This window comes from Mesoplodon densirostris, chromosome 5 (genome assembly GCF_025265405.1).
Source record: "Mesoplodon densirostris isolate mMesDen1 chromosome 5, mMesDen1 primary haplotype, whole genome shotgun sequence".
NCBI lineage: Eukaryota > Metazoa > Chordata > Mammalia > Artiodactyla > Ziphiidae > Mesoplodon > Mesoplodon densirostris.
Genome location: NC_082665.1, coordinates 125,738,221 through 125,757,069, shown reverse-complemented (window position 1 = coordinate 125,757,069; position 18,849 = coordinate 125,738,221). Strand labels below are relative to the sequence as shown.

Here is an 18,849-nt window from a genome sequence, read left to right as displayed (position 1 = left end):
GACCTTTCCTCTATGTACACATATCCCTGGTGTCTCTTCCTCTTCATATAAGGACACCAGTCATATTGGATTAAGGCTCCATCCTTATGACCTCATTTAACTTTAAAAGGCCCTATCCCTATACACAGTTACACTGGGGGTTAGGGCTCTAATATATGAAATTTGAAGGGATGTAATTCAGTCCACAACACCACGGGAAAGGAGAAGAAGAAAAATTAGAGGTCAAACAATTTCGTTTTTTAGGGATTTCACCCAGAAGTTGCATAAATCATTCGCTCTTATATATCATTGGCCAGAACTTAGACACATGCCCTAGCTAACTGCAAAGAAGGCTGGGGAATATACTCTTTAGCTAGGCGGCCATGTGCCAGCTAAATAAAACTCAGGGGGCTATGTTACTCAAAGGAAAATGGTTAAAAAAAGAGATAGAATTCTAGAAACTGGAAAATGATGGTTTGTTCTCATTTTTGATCTAGCATTTCTCCAATATAATGCCTCTTGGATTCACCCCCTCTACCACGGCTTACAGGATAATGATGTCTATTCCCATGTAGGAACCAAGCACTGTGGAAACTATACTCATCCCTAGATACTTTTTCATTTAGAAGAGAGTCACAAAACCATAGTCATAGTCACAAGAAAATATTATTTCCCCAGTGGCAGTGTTGAGTCCAGGAAAATGTACTCCCACCCTGAGACACTGTGTGTCTCTTATTTTGTCTCTAGAATTTAAGAATAGTGAGAAAGGCTCTGTGGACAGGAGACTGGAAGAGAAAATACCTATGCTCATGACCTTTAAATTAACTTCTTTTTCTGCTGTCAAACACTCGGATCTCTGTCCCTAATGACTGAGGCTGAGATGTGGTTCTTAAAGATGGAAAACTATCTCTGAATAGAAGATTATCTGTTAATATATTAACAACCATCATATCTGATATATATCTTAAGCATGACCACAACATAACACACTTTGTTTTAACATATATTACCCCAGTCAATATACTGACATTGAATAATTGTAATTCCAATGCTAAATTTTCAGGTAGTTTATGCTGTTAATGGCTAAAACAAGGCCATCATGCAAGTTATTTGTGGAACTTCAATAACAGACTGTATTTATGTGAAATACCATTAAGCCCTAGTGGGAGTTATGGAGCAATTACGCCAATGGGAGTTGAAAGAAGGTGGGTGACCTTTCACAACTGTCCAAGGAGCACCCATCAGAAAAAGCCAACTCACCGTTCTTCTTGTAGAACATAATTTCTCCTTTGAATTCTGTTTTTTCCTCCAAGGACTTTTCTATCTGAAGCATCAGTTGCTCATTGGTTTCAACCCCGAATAAGAATTTGCAGCTGCAACTCTTCTGCATGACTTCTGTTCGGGCAAATCCAGCAAGCTCACAGAAGCCATCCGAACAGTAGACTATGGGGAAACCCTTAGCCACCTGGGCGTTGGCGAGGATGAAGTTGCTATCTGTAGACCAACAAGGAGAAGACAGCAAGTAAACAAGCATGAGAAACTCTCTGTAAATCGCACTTTCAGTAACAAATCACAAGTACATATGTTTAGCCAACATTACCTAAAATGCAAGTCCTGATGTGTTGGGGTGGAAAAGAGACACCCCAAAACATAGAACGGCATTGCCCAGCAAAAGTATGTATTAAGCTCCAACTTTGGTTTGCATTTTGAAACACACCATGGAGGGAACAGAGTATCCCTTGGCCTGCTTTGAGGCACTTACCATCTACCTAACAGTAAGGGATGGTGCTCTGAGTGTGGCTTCTGGTTCATAGCTTGAATTTGACACTTGATGTACAGATGACCTTGAACAAATTACTCACATATTCTAAATCTCAGTTTCCCTAGGTTTGATTTCCCTAAAAGCAGACCCTGAGGCAAGGATTTGACTGTAAGCAGTTTATTTGGCAGGTGATTCTAGGAAGTAAGGAAGTGGGCAGGGAGGAAAGGTAATAAAGGGTGAGACAGAAAGGGGTTTATGGATATGAGCAACTGAGGCTCCATCACACAGGGACCCACAGAAGAAATGACTGGGCAGAACGCAGCTCAAACTTTTCCCAAAGAGGAGAGAAAGCCAGGGTATTTATCCACCTCCATGAGTGTCTATACCTCATTGGTTAGGACACTTTGGGGTTGTCAATATGTTAGCACTTTGGCCTGCCCACTTGGGCTGAACACATTCTCTGGAGGTCACTTGGGCAGCACGATGCTGGAAGCCACCGTATATAAGGAAATGGTCTGCACAGCAACTTAAGGCTGAGTCAAGGAGATCCTGGGAGGGCACTGACAGGTGTACAGAGAGGGTGATACTGTTCCTTACTTCATAGATGTGTTGTAGAGATTTGTGAGAAATGCTTAGCACAATGTCTGGCACAAATAAGTACTCAATAAAAATTATTTTTAAGAGTATTATTGGGCCTCCCTGGTGGCACAGTGGTTGAGAGTCCGCCTGCCGATGCAGAGGACACGGGTTCATGCCCCGGTCTGGGAAGATCCCACATGCTGCGGAGCAGCTGGGCCCGTGAGCCATGGCCGCTGAGCCTGTGCGTCCGGAGCCTGTGCTCCACAACGGGAGAGGCCACAACAGTGAGAGGCCCGTGTACAGAAAAAAAAAAAAAAAAAAAAAAAAGAGTATTATTCACATCTTATGGCTACAATATTAACAAATAAGAATGTAGGGCAATAAAAAACAGGACACAGTTGTTAAGTGTTTAGAGATAAATTCTGGAGGACAGCCTGAAAGACAACATTAAAGGGAGGTTCAAATTTTTTGAGATTAACTTAGAGGGGTGTTTACAGGCAAAGAGATGCATATTAGAGATGGGGTGTAAGACAAGACATGCATAAAATGTGTTGCTGTGTGACTTTCAGGTTCAGAATGAATGAGAGACTATTATGAAATCACTCATTCATTCACTAACAAAACTAAAGTTGAACAGTGTCAGTGTATCAGACAGTATTAGAGGCTGGGATTTTAAAGATAATAAAAAGAAAAAAAAATGGAAAGAACTGTGGCATAAATTGTTAAATGAAAAAAATCATGATTCGGTGTAGTATGTTATTAGATGAACTATTTGTCAGAAAATATATAAACCTATATAGACATGTATGTGTATTCCCAAACAGGAAGTGTTTATGTATACCTAAAACCAAGTGGGTTAACTGGTAACTGCAGATGTCTTTAGAGAGAGCAACTATGGGCAGGGGTGACAGGAATACTTATTTTTGCCATATTCTTACTATATCCTTTGAATTTTATAGCATATGCTTTATGCATTACTTATTTAAAAACTAGGATTTTAGGGCTTCCCTGGTGGCACAGTGGTTGAGGGTCCACCTGCTGATGCAGGTGACATGGGTTCGTGCCCCGGTCCGGGAAGATCCCACATGCCGCGGAGCGGCTGGGCCCGTGAGCCATGACCGCTGAGCCTGCGCGTCCAGAGCCTGTGCTCCGCAACGGGAGAGGCCACAACAGTGAGAGGCCCCTGTACTGAAAAAAAAAAAAAACCAAAAAAAAACAAAAAACAAAACAATCTTAAAAGAGGTTTGCAGCAGATATCATATCTTGTATGCCATGAGAAAAGAGGAATTCCAGCTACTTCTTGGTGGCCAGTGGGACAAGCACTGATGATCTGTTCCATGGGCTTTCCCGTTTCTTTTTAAACATCTGTTGCATGTTTCCATAGACTCCCATCAGCTGGCAGAACCAAACCCACTCTACTCAGCTTTGCTCCAATCACCTCCTAAGCCCAGAGTAAAAATCCAAGTGCTAACATCTGCATCCTGCCTGGGCCGGGCTGACCCATCTCCTTGCCCAGTCACCCTCTCCCTCTGCAGAACAGTCAGAGCTTAAAATACATACTGGGAAGCCTTCAGTGGCACATTGTTTTGAGGCCATGGGAGTGAATTAAATTATCCAAGACTAATATTTAATTCTCTCACACTTTGCAGAAGCATCTATTGATGGTGTACGATGTGATGGACTTTGTTCCAGGTGCAGAGAGAGGCAGAAAAGTGTATTAGATGCAGTCCCTGCCCTTAAAGATCAGCCTTGAACCTATGGGAGTTCCCAGCTAGGTCCAGAAGGGAGTACCCTCCTACTGGCCTTGGTCTCACCAACTCTGCACAGTCCTGGGTAACTCTCTTACCATTAGTTTCTCTTCCTCCTTCCATTCTAAAATTTAGGCTGAGAGCTAGCTTAGAAAACACAAATGCAGAACATTGGCATAGTACTCAACTGTCCTGAAAGAGCTTTTAATGTGTTTTCAGAAGCCATTTTTCAGTCGACTGCTGACCTGTTTATTGACTTTCTACTATATGCCATGTGACATGGTTCTACCATATGGCAGTTCCTAGAGTGAGGTGACAGGGGGGTGTTAAAAGATGAACAAAGTATAACCTCTAGCTTTAGGATGTTACAACATAATTAAAGAAATGCATGAATATCTAACATTAAAATACAGCATATTGTTAAGTACCAAATCAGTAGTACACAGATAACTACTCCCAGAGTTGAGAAACTGAAGATCCAGGGCTTTTAAAATGACTCACTAGGAATAAGACAAAAATGGGTGGAGATAATTATCAAAAGACCTGGAGGGTTGGAGCAGATGCCTGGATGGACCAGGCTCAGAGTATGAATGGAGAAATAGGAATTAGAGACAGAGAAAATAAATAACATTAAATTTTGTCCTAATGTCCAGTTTCCCATCATTTAAATAGCCACAATAGTTTTCTTTTGTTAGTTTTTATCTGGCTTTCTACTTTTGACCCTTGCAGGGACTTGTATTTTATAGCTGTGTCTTGCACATAGCATGCATTTAATTTTTTTAAAAGTACAACATGAAGATACATCCACCAACCTGAGACTGATATATTTACTTTTATTATGATTACCATATTACATTGTCTTTTTTTTTTACCAACTTAATTTGTGCTTTCTCTTCACTGTGTTTTGTTATTTTGCCTTTTCCATTTTCAAAAATTAGAAAATATAACACACCTGAAAAAAGATTTAATAACAGTATTTAAAAACAACAGTAAACACCCATGGATCATTCATCTAGTGAAAACCCCTGTGAACACCATACAAATTGTATTTCCCTCCTTCCCCAAAGAAAAAAACCATAATTTGAATTTTTGTAATAATTATTCCCATTTACATAGTTTTTACCACTTACATATGTATCCTCAAGTTGCCTATTTTTCTGATTCTTATGGCATATATTATGGTATTTCATTCTACATACTTTTTAGTGACTTGCCTCTTTTATTAATTTCCTTAGCATCTTTATAATTGTTTATGGACATAAGAAAAGACCAGTCCTTCAGATCTACAATAAGCTTCTGAAAAAAGCCGCTAAAGGATTCACCAAATTGCCTGATCTGTGCATTTCAATTAAGGACTATAGTGTGTTTGGGGTACTTAATTCTTCCTGCAAATACCCTCCTAAACCAAAGCAAAACAGAAAAAAAATCATGTATTTGAGCTTTTCTGTTTGTAGGTAGCACTTGTCCTGTCCTCGATATGTAATTGCATTTCAATTCTAGAGAATTTAGTGGCAGTCGGTTTCTCATAAAGCTTAGTGTACTAGCTACATGAATAGTCCTTCTGTTTGGAAAAGAGTAGCTCCTCTTCCCAGCTATCTACTTAGAAACATATGCTTTTCTGAATACCAGTCCTGGAATCTCCAAAGAAGAAATGTGACATTTACTTTAGAATTATGTAAAACAAAGCCACTACCCTAATGATTGTGAACACATCAGGGGTATATCACTAACCATACATATGTCAAGGGTATTTAACCTTTTAAAGAATCAATTATGCATATGTGATATGCATCTAAATGCCACACAGCTTTTTCCTCCTTGTTTCTAGGTCATCCTTTTGTGTAAATTTAGTTTCGAAGTGCTGGTAAACAGTAAGATTTAAATGTGTTTACATTCTGAGTAGTTGATTATTTATCTAAATGCCTCCTTAGCCAAAAGCTTTCATGGATCATCAGAGGGAATCTCAGGGTTGGTGGAAACCCAGGTCATTTGCTCTGAGTCCCTACTGTAGGGTACCACTTTCCCATTCAAATGGAGATGTACTATTCATTGTCGACTGCCAGGCACAAAGGGAATGGGAGTTGGAAAGGAAAAATATAGAAGGAAAAGAAAAGAGAAGAACGCAAACACTGATCCACTACTAGCTCCTTTCATCCTCAGCCCATTTTTCAGATGAGAACACTAAGACCTGGAGAACTTTAGTGTCCAGTCCAAGGTTTGAAGGGAGGGATTAAAATCCAGTCTACATGACAAACAGTGTTTACTACGTCATGCAACCTTTCTGTAAAGAAGTGACTTGTTCTCTACTTCCAGCAGAAATGGGTTAATTCTAGAAAAATACTTTTACCCCTTCAGTCTACAAAGACCTCAAAGGCACATATTTTTCTCTACAGAGATAATTTATTAGAAATTCATTGATGACATCTCCTAAACCAGTCTGGATCTCTCAACAACCTCTAGGTCACTTCCTCATTTCCTCCAGAAAGTCAATATTTCAAAAACATGACAACAACTTTCTTGGCTCCAAAATATTTTGCGGGCCTCCCTGGTGGCGCAGTGGTTGAGAGTCCGCCTGCCGATGCAGGGGATACGGGTTCGTGCCCCGGTCTGGGAGGATCCCATATGCCGCGGAGCGGCTGGGCCCGTGAGCCATGGCCGCTGGGCCTGCGCATCCGGAGCCTGTGCTCCGCAATGGGAAAGGCCACAACAGTGAGAGGCCCGCATACCGCAAAAAAAAAAAAAAAAAAAAAAAACCCAAAATATTTTGCATAGGCCCACTCCAGAGTCCCTCAGGAGACAAAGAAATGTAGATGTAATTCAAACGATCTGGATTCTGACCTCTTAGTGCCCTTTCAATATATATCACAGTATTCCTAAAATTTCCCCATTGAAATACCCTTCTACTAGGTAGAAGTGTATTTAGTGGCCGAAGCCACTAAATGTGCGTTCCAAGGAGTCTAGAGGCACTGATCTAAGCTCGATAGATGTTGGTTTGAAATCTCACGCTAACTTAAAAATCCATCAGAATTTTGCATTTATGCTTGTTTGAGTGGGGTTTTTTTATTATGTTTTAATATGGACCTGCCATATTTTTAATTCAATTGAAAATTCAGGAGGATATGCTGTTTGTTTTCTATGACTCTGCATACTGTTTAGTACACGCCTACATCACCTAAGTTTGAGAATCACGACTGGTGGTAGTATGGTGTATGCTCAAGAGATTGGACAGATCCAGATCACTCTCCCCCTCAACCTCGGTCCTTTAAGACAACCAGCTCAGCACCCAGTCTAAGAACCCTCCACATGGAGACCCCGAGCCAGTCACACCAAAAGACACACTGAGAGGTACTAACTGGGCATCAGAGAGAAACCCGTACCCCTTAGCTCTTTTTGCCGAAGACACAGAAACTGAGACTTTGATGGTCCAAATCTTTATTTCTGAAAAGTGTCTCTGATACAGGTTCTCTTTTAAAACCAAATCTTGTGTTGCGTTAGCAAGTACTCATATGAACAGACTCTGCAGACCACACAGATGGGCAAACTTGAATCTTATAGGTCTCCATTTTCTTGTAGAGGGGAAGAAACAAGCATGAAATTTTAATTTTCTTTTATGGGTTGCTCCCAAGCTGTCTGAATTACATTTACATACAGGTCCAACAAAGACAACACCTGTACCCCTTGTGATATGGATAACCGTCATCTCTCGAGACTACTTTATCCAGGTACATAGAATATGAATGTTTATGACTTTAAAATATTTAAATGATCTTTGCACTTTATATTGCTTTTAGGGAGCTTAATTGTATCATTTCCAAGTATGATGGCATCTGTATTAGATTAATGGTGCTGGTTGCAAGCTAAAGTCCTCAGTGTGCTCTCTGCTAAAATTTAGAGGCTGCTTGGAATTGAGGACTTTTCTAACCTTACTTTAAAAAGCAGATGGAAAATTTGCAAAGAGAGATTCTCCTAGTCATTACAATTTACACATCACCTAGTAGCATGCTTCAAATGGTTATATTGCTAACGTTCATCATTTATGGTTTGATTTCTAACATACTGCATAAATGATCACTTCAGGCAAAGATTAGAAGAATACTTTGTAATAAAGCAAAGCTCAAAGCCGGAGCCCTAGGGCTGAAGTCATAGTAGAAAGCAGAAAGTTGTGTATATGTATGAGAACATCTTGCTCTCTTAAGGCCAATAAACAAGTAAACACAGAGACAAATATAAACTAATGTGCTTCACCACCTTGACAGTGAAGCTAGCAGCCTCACTGGGAACTTCTTAGAAATGGAGAATCTCAAGCCTCAGCACACACCCCCTGAATAAGAATCTGTATTTTTAACAAGATTCATATGCACATTGTAAAGTCTGAGAAGCTCCTTTAGAATATCACTGGAAAGATCTAGAAGAACCTAGTCACAGTAAATGAATGAGGGAGGGCACCTGCATGGCTGAGAACAAAAAAGGAAAGGAGACTGATTTTCATCATATTCCCTTTTTAGTGTTTGAATTTTGTAGCATATTCATGAATACTTATTCAGAAACATCTTAAAATGTATTTAACCATGCATTTGAATGGCTTAATAAAAATAACTTGATTAAAGACAAATAGTAATCTTGATGAAGTAGAAAGAATCTAGATCAACAAATTTTAAAATTTCCAATAAACAAAGACAAAAGCTCATTAAGACGAGTAAATTCAAAGTAAGTTTAGTATACTCTTTATCATAATTTGGTATTAGCAAAATCACCAGTAAGTTTTGCAAATTCCATTTTTCAGCTGTGTGAACTTCAGTGGTGAGTGGTGCTATTTCTTTTCAGGTGCACTGTCTCTTAGAATTCAGTAAATGAGTTTCATTTCGAAAAAGAATGATTTTTAATTAGACAGGCGGGCAGGATTCATCAAAAGTAAAATGAATGAGGGAGAAACCAGAAGATCTCAATAATAATAATAATAATAATAATAATAATAATAATAATAATAAAACGTTTTTGGTATTTTATCCACAATTGATTCTCTACGAATACATTTGAAATAATACTAAAATATGCCCCAGTTCTCTGGGGTTCTTGTCTAATAGAATTAGTCGTTTAGACAAATGGTTTTTCACATAATCTGTTTACTTCCTTAAAAAATTAGGATTATTATCTATACTCTGTCACCGGAATGTATACTCTAAGGGACAGTGGTTTGTTTTGTTCATTAATTTAGTCACAACCTCTGGAATGGTGCCTGGCACATAGTAGGTGCTCATTTGTTAAGCAAATGAGTGAAATAAACTTGGAACCTATTAGTTTTTATTAAAGCACACCAAATGAGGGCAATTGTTTGTAGCCAAATCTATTGTTTTATTATTTAGCAGGAATCATTTATAACCAGCAACTTTGCTTTAAAAATAAAGTCAGAACTGCCCTGAACAGTCCATCTCATGCCCATAGTTTTCATCCTGACCTGCTACTTTTAGTAAAGTCTTCAGTAAGCAGAAATAGAAAATTTTATTTTCTATTAGGAAACCAATTAAGCAAAAAAAAAAAAAAAAAAAAAAAAAGAAAGAAAGAAACAAAGAAACAAAGTTAAATAATGCCAAACAAAGCCCTTTCTCCAAAATATAAAATGAAATTATGAGGCACTTTCACTCAGTAAAGAAAACTACTGTGTGTACATGAATTCAGCATTTGGGAATCCTTAGGGACTCTCCAGGGCTACTTTGTAGTTTTCTAATCCAGGATACTGTCTTTTAGCCACTACCCTAGTGAAGGTAGGCTAGCCTGTTCCCAACAGTGCCTAGAGAAAAGAAATAGGCATGATGTAAATATCCCTGCCTCATAATGTCTATTAAATAATAATGGCTGTTATTCCTACATTTTCATATTCATGATTCCTGTCCCTCCCTACCTCTCCTCCCTCAAATCAAATATGAACCGTTAAGTGAGCTGCCTGGGAAGGTCAAGCTTTTTTCCAGCTTTTGCAAACAGAGGAGGAGAAAGCACAGTGTTCACTATACTTTCTCCCTTTTCAAATATAAGACTGGATGATACAAAAATCCCAGCTTTCCCAGTCCTCCCAGTACAGAGGAGGGGTCAGGGAGAGAGGAAGTTAGGCAGAAACTGACAGGGAGGGCTTATCGCCTTGGCAATCGGGGAACCTGGATTTTCTGGCACAAGTCTCATTTTATTCTCTTAAATAAACAAATTACCAAATAGGTAGCTAATTGTGGTTTCAATTTTACACCCTTGTAAAACTTTTCTTAGGAGTTTATTTAAAGACAAAATAAGACCACGTGACAATATTTTTGTTCAGAAAGACATAGTTAGTTCTTTGGGCATCTTATTGGACCTACTGAAAGACATTAAATGGAACCCAGCAAATGAAACCAGCCATATTCTGTGTCTATTCAGATTCCCCAAATATTTCATTTAACTTGTCCCTTGATCATCCTCCAGCACAACCTAGAGTTTGCTTGCAATGACATTTAATTTGAAGAATATTTCCTTTTAATTTCAAACAAACTAGAACAGGCTCTTTATTGCACATACGTGAAGATTTGAAAAAGGGGATTCATTCAGTCATATTTTAGTCATTTTATTATTTTTTTTTTACACTTCAAGGGCCTTCCAATTTGATTTTTTTTTTTTTTTTTTTTTTTTGCGGTATGCGGGCCTCTCACTCTCGGGGCCTCTCCCGTTGCGGAGCACAGGCTCAGTGGCCATGGCTCACGGGCCCAGCCGCTCCGCAGCATGCGGGATCCTCCCAGACCGGGGCACGAAGCCGTGTCCTCTGCATCGGCAGGCAGACTTTCAACCACTGCGCCACCAGGGAAGCCCCACCAATTTGAATTTTTGAAGACAACAGATACAAATTATTGTGCCCAGGGCCCCAGAGTGGACTGACTTTCCTCTCTCCCTTCAAACTTTGTTTATATTCTGTGGAAGCTAATGCAATGCAAATGTTTCTCATCATTTGGTAGCATTTTCCAGAACCTCATCTAGCCACTGCATAGTCTTCTCTGCTTCCCAGTACTCACGTTAAACAAGAAAGATGAGGGGTTCTACAAGTGTGAATTAATTTAGGTAGCAGGAAACACAAGAGTAAACGAATTTGATAGTTACAGGTATTCCACAGCTGTAATATTAGCATTTTTATTCTAGAGTCTTTATAATGATGCAGAGAGAGTGCAAAACTTGAATTAAGGTGATAGCTGCAGGTCTCTGGGAATTTGTGGGCGAGGTGGAGGCAAGAGGAAGATGACAATAATGGAGAAGCAAACCAACACAGGTCAATGCTGACTCGGCATTAGTAAACCGAGATAACTAGGAAAGAGGCAGCTAAATAAATTAGACAGAAATAAGGCAGACAGTAGGTGCTGTTTATTAAACAGCTATGATATGCCAGGCTCTCAGGTCCGCATTTTGCATTTCTGGTCCTCACAAAAGCATCTTATACTTTGATTACAGATGAAGGGGGTTTGGCTCATAAAGGTTGAGTAACGTGACAATGCAAGTTAAAATATCCTCAGAGCTACAATACTCCTGATCTCGGTGGATGACAACAAGAGGTGAAGGAGAGCTAGAATCTGCATAGGGACATCACCAAGTCCACTGTTTCCTAAAGTGCAGCCCTGGTCCACCTCACCTATTGGGATCTTCTAGGATGCTTATTAAGGTTGCAATTTCTAAGGTCTCACTTCAGATCTATTAAATTCAAATCTCCAAGGGATGGGAGCCCTGGATCTTCATTTTAAACACCACCACTAGATGATATATATTTCCAAAACAATTGAGACCATCTGCCCTAATGGAAGGTTCACATTATATACATCAGCCTCATCTTGGGAAGGGGATATCCACTTTGTAGATGAGTATATATTTAATATATAAGGTTTGGGAGAATTCTGTTCTAAATAATAACCCCTTTGATTTTATGATTTTTCTATCATTCCTAAAGAGACTCTTAATAATTAGCTCAGTTAATAGTACTACAGGAGCTCAAAGTTTGGGGATGATTATAAAGGTCCATATATAACCTTATGCCCAATCTATAATCCCATAGGCCCTCTCTGCAATATTCTGTCTTGTGGTGGCACAAGTACCTACTGATGGGGACCTCACTCTTTCACAAACCAGTGATACCAATGCTGTGACGGTGAAGGGTGCTAACCTTCCCCACATATGGATTTAACCCCTGCTTTGGTCTTATTACCTAGAATAATCTTTGCAAAGAAAAACATAATTCTCCTGTTTTAAATTTTTTAAAGGCTTTCCATGGCAATTGGAATGAACCTCAAACATCTCTATTATGGCCCATAATACCTCATCTAGGATTTCACTTACTCCTTACCTGCTATCTAACGTTTGAGAATGTCCTTCCCAGCTCTCTCCCAAGGCTTGTGCCCATGCAGTTTCTTCCTGCTGTGTTTCATCTTTCAGGTCTCAGACCAAATGTCCACTTTTCAGAGAGTCATTCCCTGACTATGTCATCTAAATAAGTCACCTCACATTATTTTCTATCATTATAGTCTGCTTTTTCCCTTAAGACTGAGTATTACAATTTTTAATGATGTTTCAACATGTTTATTTATTTATGATTTCTTAGCCATTCAAACCCAAGCCCACTATACACAAAACTACAAATAGATGCTAAACTCTATAAGGAAATGGTCTATCCTTGGATATTCCATCATCAAGCACTTATGTGGGTGTGTATATTTTTAAAAATTAAATCTTGTCTCTATCACACACACACACACACACACACACACACACACACACATTTTCCTGAGTGAATGCTATCAGTACATCTGAGTTATGTTGACCAGACACCATGGCAGCCACCTAACCTGCAACACAGAAAACTGCCTTTACATGAAAAAACATTTCTGTTGATGATTGGATTTTAGGTTGATCACCTTTCAGGCCTAAGTCATGAAGAGGTATAAATATGAAATAAAACATATCTGTGGACATTTTATACTTTGGATGAACACTAGTCTATATACGAGATATCTTAGAATTGGGTTCTGGCTCTCTCAATAAGATGTGTGACTTGTGCCCAAGTCACCTGCCTTCTCTGGGTGGGAGCAATGGAGGTCATGGGAAACGGTCAGGTCAGAGGCATCTTTAGAAGGAGAGGCTGAACGTGTTTGCCAATGAATTCAACTGCAGCAGGAGAGAAAAAAAGAATCAAAGAATGATGCCAATCCTTTTGTGTTAGAAACTAGACAGAGGTGCATTTTATGAGATGAAAAAACAAAAAAACACTGCAGATTTGAGGGATTTCAAGAGTTTGGTATTTGTACAATGTTTAAGAAGCATAAATAGCATCCAAGAAGACATGTCAAGTAGGTAGCTGAATAAATGAGTCTGAAGTTTGAATACAATATCTTTGCTGAAGGTATAAATGTGGACTTAACGGGAATTAGATAATTTAGGGAGTATAACTAGAGCAAAGATGAGGGCTGAGTACTGAGTCAGGAGACTTTCACATTTAGAGGTTGGAAAATCAGTAGAAGCCATCAAATGAGACTGGGAGGGGCCAGTAAAGTAGAAGCAACAAGAAGGAGGTCACAAAACCAGACAAAACGAATCACATTTCCAGCTCACTACTAAGTATATTCTATGTTTTAAATATGATTTGCAGGGCTTCCCTGGTGGTGCAGTGGTTAAGAATCTGCCTGCCAATGCAGGGGACACGGGTTCAAGCCCTGGTCCGGGAAGATCCCACATGCCGCGGAGCAGCTAAGCCCACGCGCCACAACTACTGAGCCTGAGTGCCACAACTACTGAAGCCTACGTGCCTAGAGCCCATGCTCCACAACAAGAGAAGCCACGGCAATGAGAAGCCCCTGCACCACAACGAAGAGTAACCCCCACTCGCCACAACTAGAGAAAAGCTCGTGCGCAGCAACAAAGACCCAACACAGCCAAAAATAAAAATAAATAAATTTATTAAAAAAATAAACATGATTTGCAGGATGGATTTTTAAGTAAATCAATATAATCATGTACTGAGTCAGAAGACCCTGGACAAATGTGGGCTGTGACATTGCACACTCTGTAGTTAAAAGAATGACCATAAGGTTCTTAGCAGGGCTTCCCCGCACTTTTCCCTGCTTTGCGAAAGTACAGATATGTGGGGTGGGAAGTAAGAGAAGGTTTTCGATAAATCAATGAGTTTTTCAGACAAGTCTAATTACTTTGCATTCAGATGAACTTACTTTCACTAGAAGTGCATGCTTTCATTATCAAACTAATGTAGCCATATTACAAAGCCTTAGGAAACCAGAGAAAAAATAAACATGTTCCCCATGAGTCTACCTTTCTCAGCTACTGGTAATAATTTTAAACTAGTTTCTTAAACTTCTTAACTAGTCATAAGTAATCATATAATTGTGAAACTGATTTTTTTTCTCTTGTCATTACCCAGCCAGGTTAATAAGATCTGTTCAGTTAGATATTTGGATAAGTCAGCTTGCAGGTGTTCAGGAAGATATTTTAATTTTCATTAAAACAGAGATATGAGAAAAGAAATGCTCTCATCATCCAAGCCATTGTGCCCTTTTACCTTCTCTTCCCACTCATTCCTGTCTTGGAATTTAATTGTGGTGTCTACAGCTGTGGCAGTCATTCTGTGACCTTGAGGTGGCATGCCTGAGTGTGGCAGAACCAAAGGGTGGAAAAAGCTTAGAATTTTTATGACACCTTTAAATAACAGAATTAATGCCAGTATTTACCTCTATATTCCCCTCTCCCTTCCCTTCTTCCCATAGGTAACCACTAGTTTATGCTCTGTATCTGTGAGTCTACTTCTTTTTTGTTATATTCACTAGTTTGTTGTATTTTTCAGATTCCATACACAGGTGATGTTAGACTTTCTCTGACTTATTTCACTTAGCATAATACCTTCCAAGTATGTCCATGTTGCTGCAAATGGCAAAATTTCATTTTTTTTTTATGTCTGAGTAGTATTGCATTGTATAAAGTGACCACATCTTCTTTATCCATTCTTCTGTTGATGGACACTTAGGTTGCTTCCATATGTTTGCAATTGTAAATAATGCTGCTGTGAATATTGGGGTGCGTGTATATTTTCAAATTTATGTTTTTGGTTTTTTGGGGGTGTATACCCACGAGTGGAATTGCTGGGTCGAATGGTATCTCATTGTGGTTTTGATTTGCATTTCCCTAATGATTAGTGATGTTGAGCATCTTTTCATGTGCCTGTTCATCATCTACTTTTCTTCTTTTGAAAAACGTCTATTCAGTACTTATGCCCATTTTTAAATCAGGTTATTTGTTTTTTGAAGTTGAGTTGCTTGAACTGTTTCTATATTTTGGATATTAATCCCTTATCGATAATATCATCTGCAAATATTTTCTCCCATTCAATATGCTGCCCTTTTGTTTTCATGATGGTTTCCTTTGATGTGCAAAGTCTTTGAGTTTAATTAGGTCCCTTTTGTTTATTTTTGTTTTTATTTCCTTTGCTTTAGGAGACAGATCCAAAAAAATATTGCTGCGATTTATGTCAGAGTGTTCTGCCTATGTTTTCCTCTAGGAGTTTTATAGTTTCTGGTCTTACATTTAGGCCTTTAATCTATTTTGAGTTTACTTTTGTGTACAGTGTTAGAGAATGTTCTAATTTCATTCTTTTACATGTGACTGTCCAGTTTTCCTAGCACCACTTATTGAAGAGACTGTCTTTTCTCCATTATGTATTCTTGCCTCCTTTGTTGTGGGTGGATTAACTGACCATAAGTGCATGGGCTTATTTCTGGGCTCTCTATTCTGTTCCACTGATCCATGCATCTGCTTTTGTGCAAGTAGCATACCGTTTTGATTACTGTGGCTTTGTAGTATAGTCTGGAGTCAGGGAGTGTGATTACTCCAGCTCTGTTCTTCTTTCTAAATTTTGTTTTGTCTATTCAGGGTCTTTTGTGTTTCCATACAAATTTTAACATTATTTGTTCTAGTTCTGTGAAAAATGCCCTTGGTATTTTGGTAGTTTGCTTTGGCTATTTGGGGTCTTATGTGGTTCCATACAAATTTTAAGATTAACTTTCTTATTTCTGTAAAAAATACTATTGGAATTTTTATATGGATGGCATTAAATTTGTCTTTCACCTCCAGGTTAAATTTATACATAGGTATTTTATTCTTTTTGATGCAACTGAAAATGGGATTGTTTTCTTAACTTCTCTTTCTGATAGTTTGTTATTAGTGTATAGAAACTCAAAATGTTTGTGAATTAAATTTGTATCCTGCAACTTTACTGAATTCATTTATTCTAACAGTTTTTTTTGATGGAGTGTTTAGTGTTTTCTATATATGATATCATGTCATCCACAAATAGTGACACTTTTACTTCTTCTTTTCCAATTTAGATGCCTTTTATTTCTTTTTCTTGCCTAATTGCCCTGACGAGGACTTCCAATATTATGTTGAGTAAAAGTGGCCAGAGAGGGCATCCTTGTCTTGTTCTTGATCTTAGAGGAAAAGCTTTTAGCCATTCACTACTGAGCATAATGTTAGCTGAGGGTTTGTCATATATGGCCTTTATTATGTTGAGGTATGTTCCCTCTATACCCACTTGGTTGAGAGTTTTTATCATAAATTGTTGTTGGATTTTGCCAAATGCTTTTTCTGCATTTATTGAGATATCATGATTTTTATTCTTCATTTTGTTAATGTAGTGTACCACATTGACTGATTTGAGGATGTTGAGCCATCCTTGCATCCCTGAAATAATACCCACTTGATGATGGTGTATGATAATTCTAATGTATTGTTGAATTTGGTTTGTTAATATTTTGTTGAGGACTTCTATATGTAAATTCATCAAGAATATTGGCCTGTAATTTCCTCTGCTTGTGGCATCCTTCTCTGGTTTTGGTATCAAGGTGATGATGGCCTTATAAAATAAGTTTGGAGGAGTTCCCTCCTCTTCTGTTTTTTGAAAGACTTTGAGAAGGACTGGTATTATTCTTCTTTAAATGATTGGTAGAATTCATCAGTGAAGCCTTCTCCTCCTTGATTTTGTTTTTTTGAGAGGTTTTTGATTACTGATTCAATCTGCTTACTAGTCACCATTCTGTTGAGACCTTCTATTTCATAATGATTTAGTCTTGGTAGACTGTATGTTTCTAGGAGTTTATCAGTTTCTTCTAGCTTGTCCAATTTGTTGGCATATAATAGTTTATAGCAGTCTCTTACACTTCTTTGTACTTCTGTGGTATCAGATGTAACATCTCCTCTTTCATTTCTGATATTGTTTATTTAAGTCCTCTCTCTCTCTCTCTTTTTTTTTTTTTTTTTTGGTAAGTCTAGCTAAAGACATGCCAATTTAGTTTGCCTTTTGAAATATCCAGCTCTTAGTTTTAATAATCTTCTCTATTATCTTTTTAGTCTCTATTTCTTTTATTTGTGCTCTGATATTTGTTATTTCCTTTTATTTTAAGTCTCTTTTGTCTAAGTATAGTTACCCCAGCTTTCTTTTGACTTATATTTGTGTGAAACATCTTTTCCATCCCTTCACCTTCAGTCTGTGTGTGTCCTTATGTCTAAAGTGAGTCTGTTGTAGACAACATGTAGATTTTTTTTTAAATTCATTCAGGCACTCTATGTCTTTTGATTGGAGAATTTAGTCCAGCAAAAGCCTATATGAAGACCTTTTACCAGGTAAGAAAAAGTCCAATTTTTTCAAACCACTGATATTTGCATTTTCTAGTATTTGAAGCTAAAATTATTCCTAACTGAAACATACATTATCATGAATATTTCCCCATTTATTCCTGTTTTTATAACCATAATTTGAATGGAGATATAATAATCATTGTAGCAAAAGTAACTTATCTAACCCTCCATTCTGAGAGTTATATGTGTTTTGGGGGGGGAACTTTCTAGGTCTGCTCCTTAAAAAAGTTTTTGCTGTTAGTAAATATTAAAGTTAGTATTTTGGAATACATCTTCTGGAATGAAAAAAGACTACGATACCCTCTTCCCATCTATTGCTTAGACACTTATTGATACCAAATGACTTTAAATACTTGTACCAAAATTTATAATTTCCAACAAAAGTCCATTGAAGGAAAAACCTAAGATGTTTATTTCATGCTGTAAATGTATGCTATGAACTAGCATCACCCTAAACACTATTTTTTGCTCTCTTTTTATATTAACTACAATTTTAGAGACAGGGAGGTTAGGTAATTGGTTCATCTGCCCTTATAAAGGCTCTTCTTCCTCTGTGTTATTCATCCACAGTGGGAAAGCAAGACACATTTGCTCAGCATGTGGTTATATAATCACAAAAAGAGAGTTTTTATTCTATACAAATAAGAAATTCTCAGAAAGGGGTACAAGTGTCTGCAAAAACAAAGACTTGGATAATCTCTACTTCCTGTTTTTTTCCTTCCTTTTTCAGTTTGTTTTATGATTTTCCAGTCATTATTTTCTCAGTCTAGAGATGAGAAAATTATACCATTTCATACATTCGCAGCATTACCACAGAGATGAGAGACCAATCTTGCTCTAGGTTTGTCCAGGAAGCAGAAGCAAGGTCCATGGACAGACATTATAAGAAAAAAGATTTCATCTCTGCATGAATATGATTGTATCTAATAGCTAAGGCGGCCCAAAAGATCACAGGCTACCTCAGATACAGTGAGTTTCCTATTACCAAGAGTACTCATACTGAGATGATTGACTGACACAAATACTATAGAAAGGGGACCACAGTGAGCAGCAAAAGCTTGGCCTAGACGACTTCTAAGACTGATAACA

At 38.1% G+C, this 18,849-nt stretch overlaps 1 protein-coding gene across 1 annotated transcript in view; it reads right to left on the bottom strand.

The window, feature by feature from the left end:
• The window catches only part of KCNH8 (potassium voltage-gated channel subfamily H member 8), a 348,245-nt gene that overhangs the window by 221,781 nt on the left and 107,615 nt on the right, over window positions 1–18,849 (bottom strand). The window contains exon 2 of the mRNA XM_060100168.1: window positions 1,240–1,473. Coding sequence (XP_059956151.1) covers window positions 1,240–1,473 — 234 coding nt within the window. The remainder of the gene's footprint in view (window positions 1–1,239; window positions 1,474–18,849) is intronic.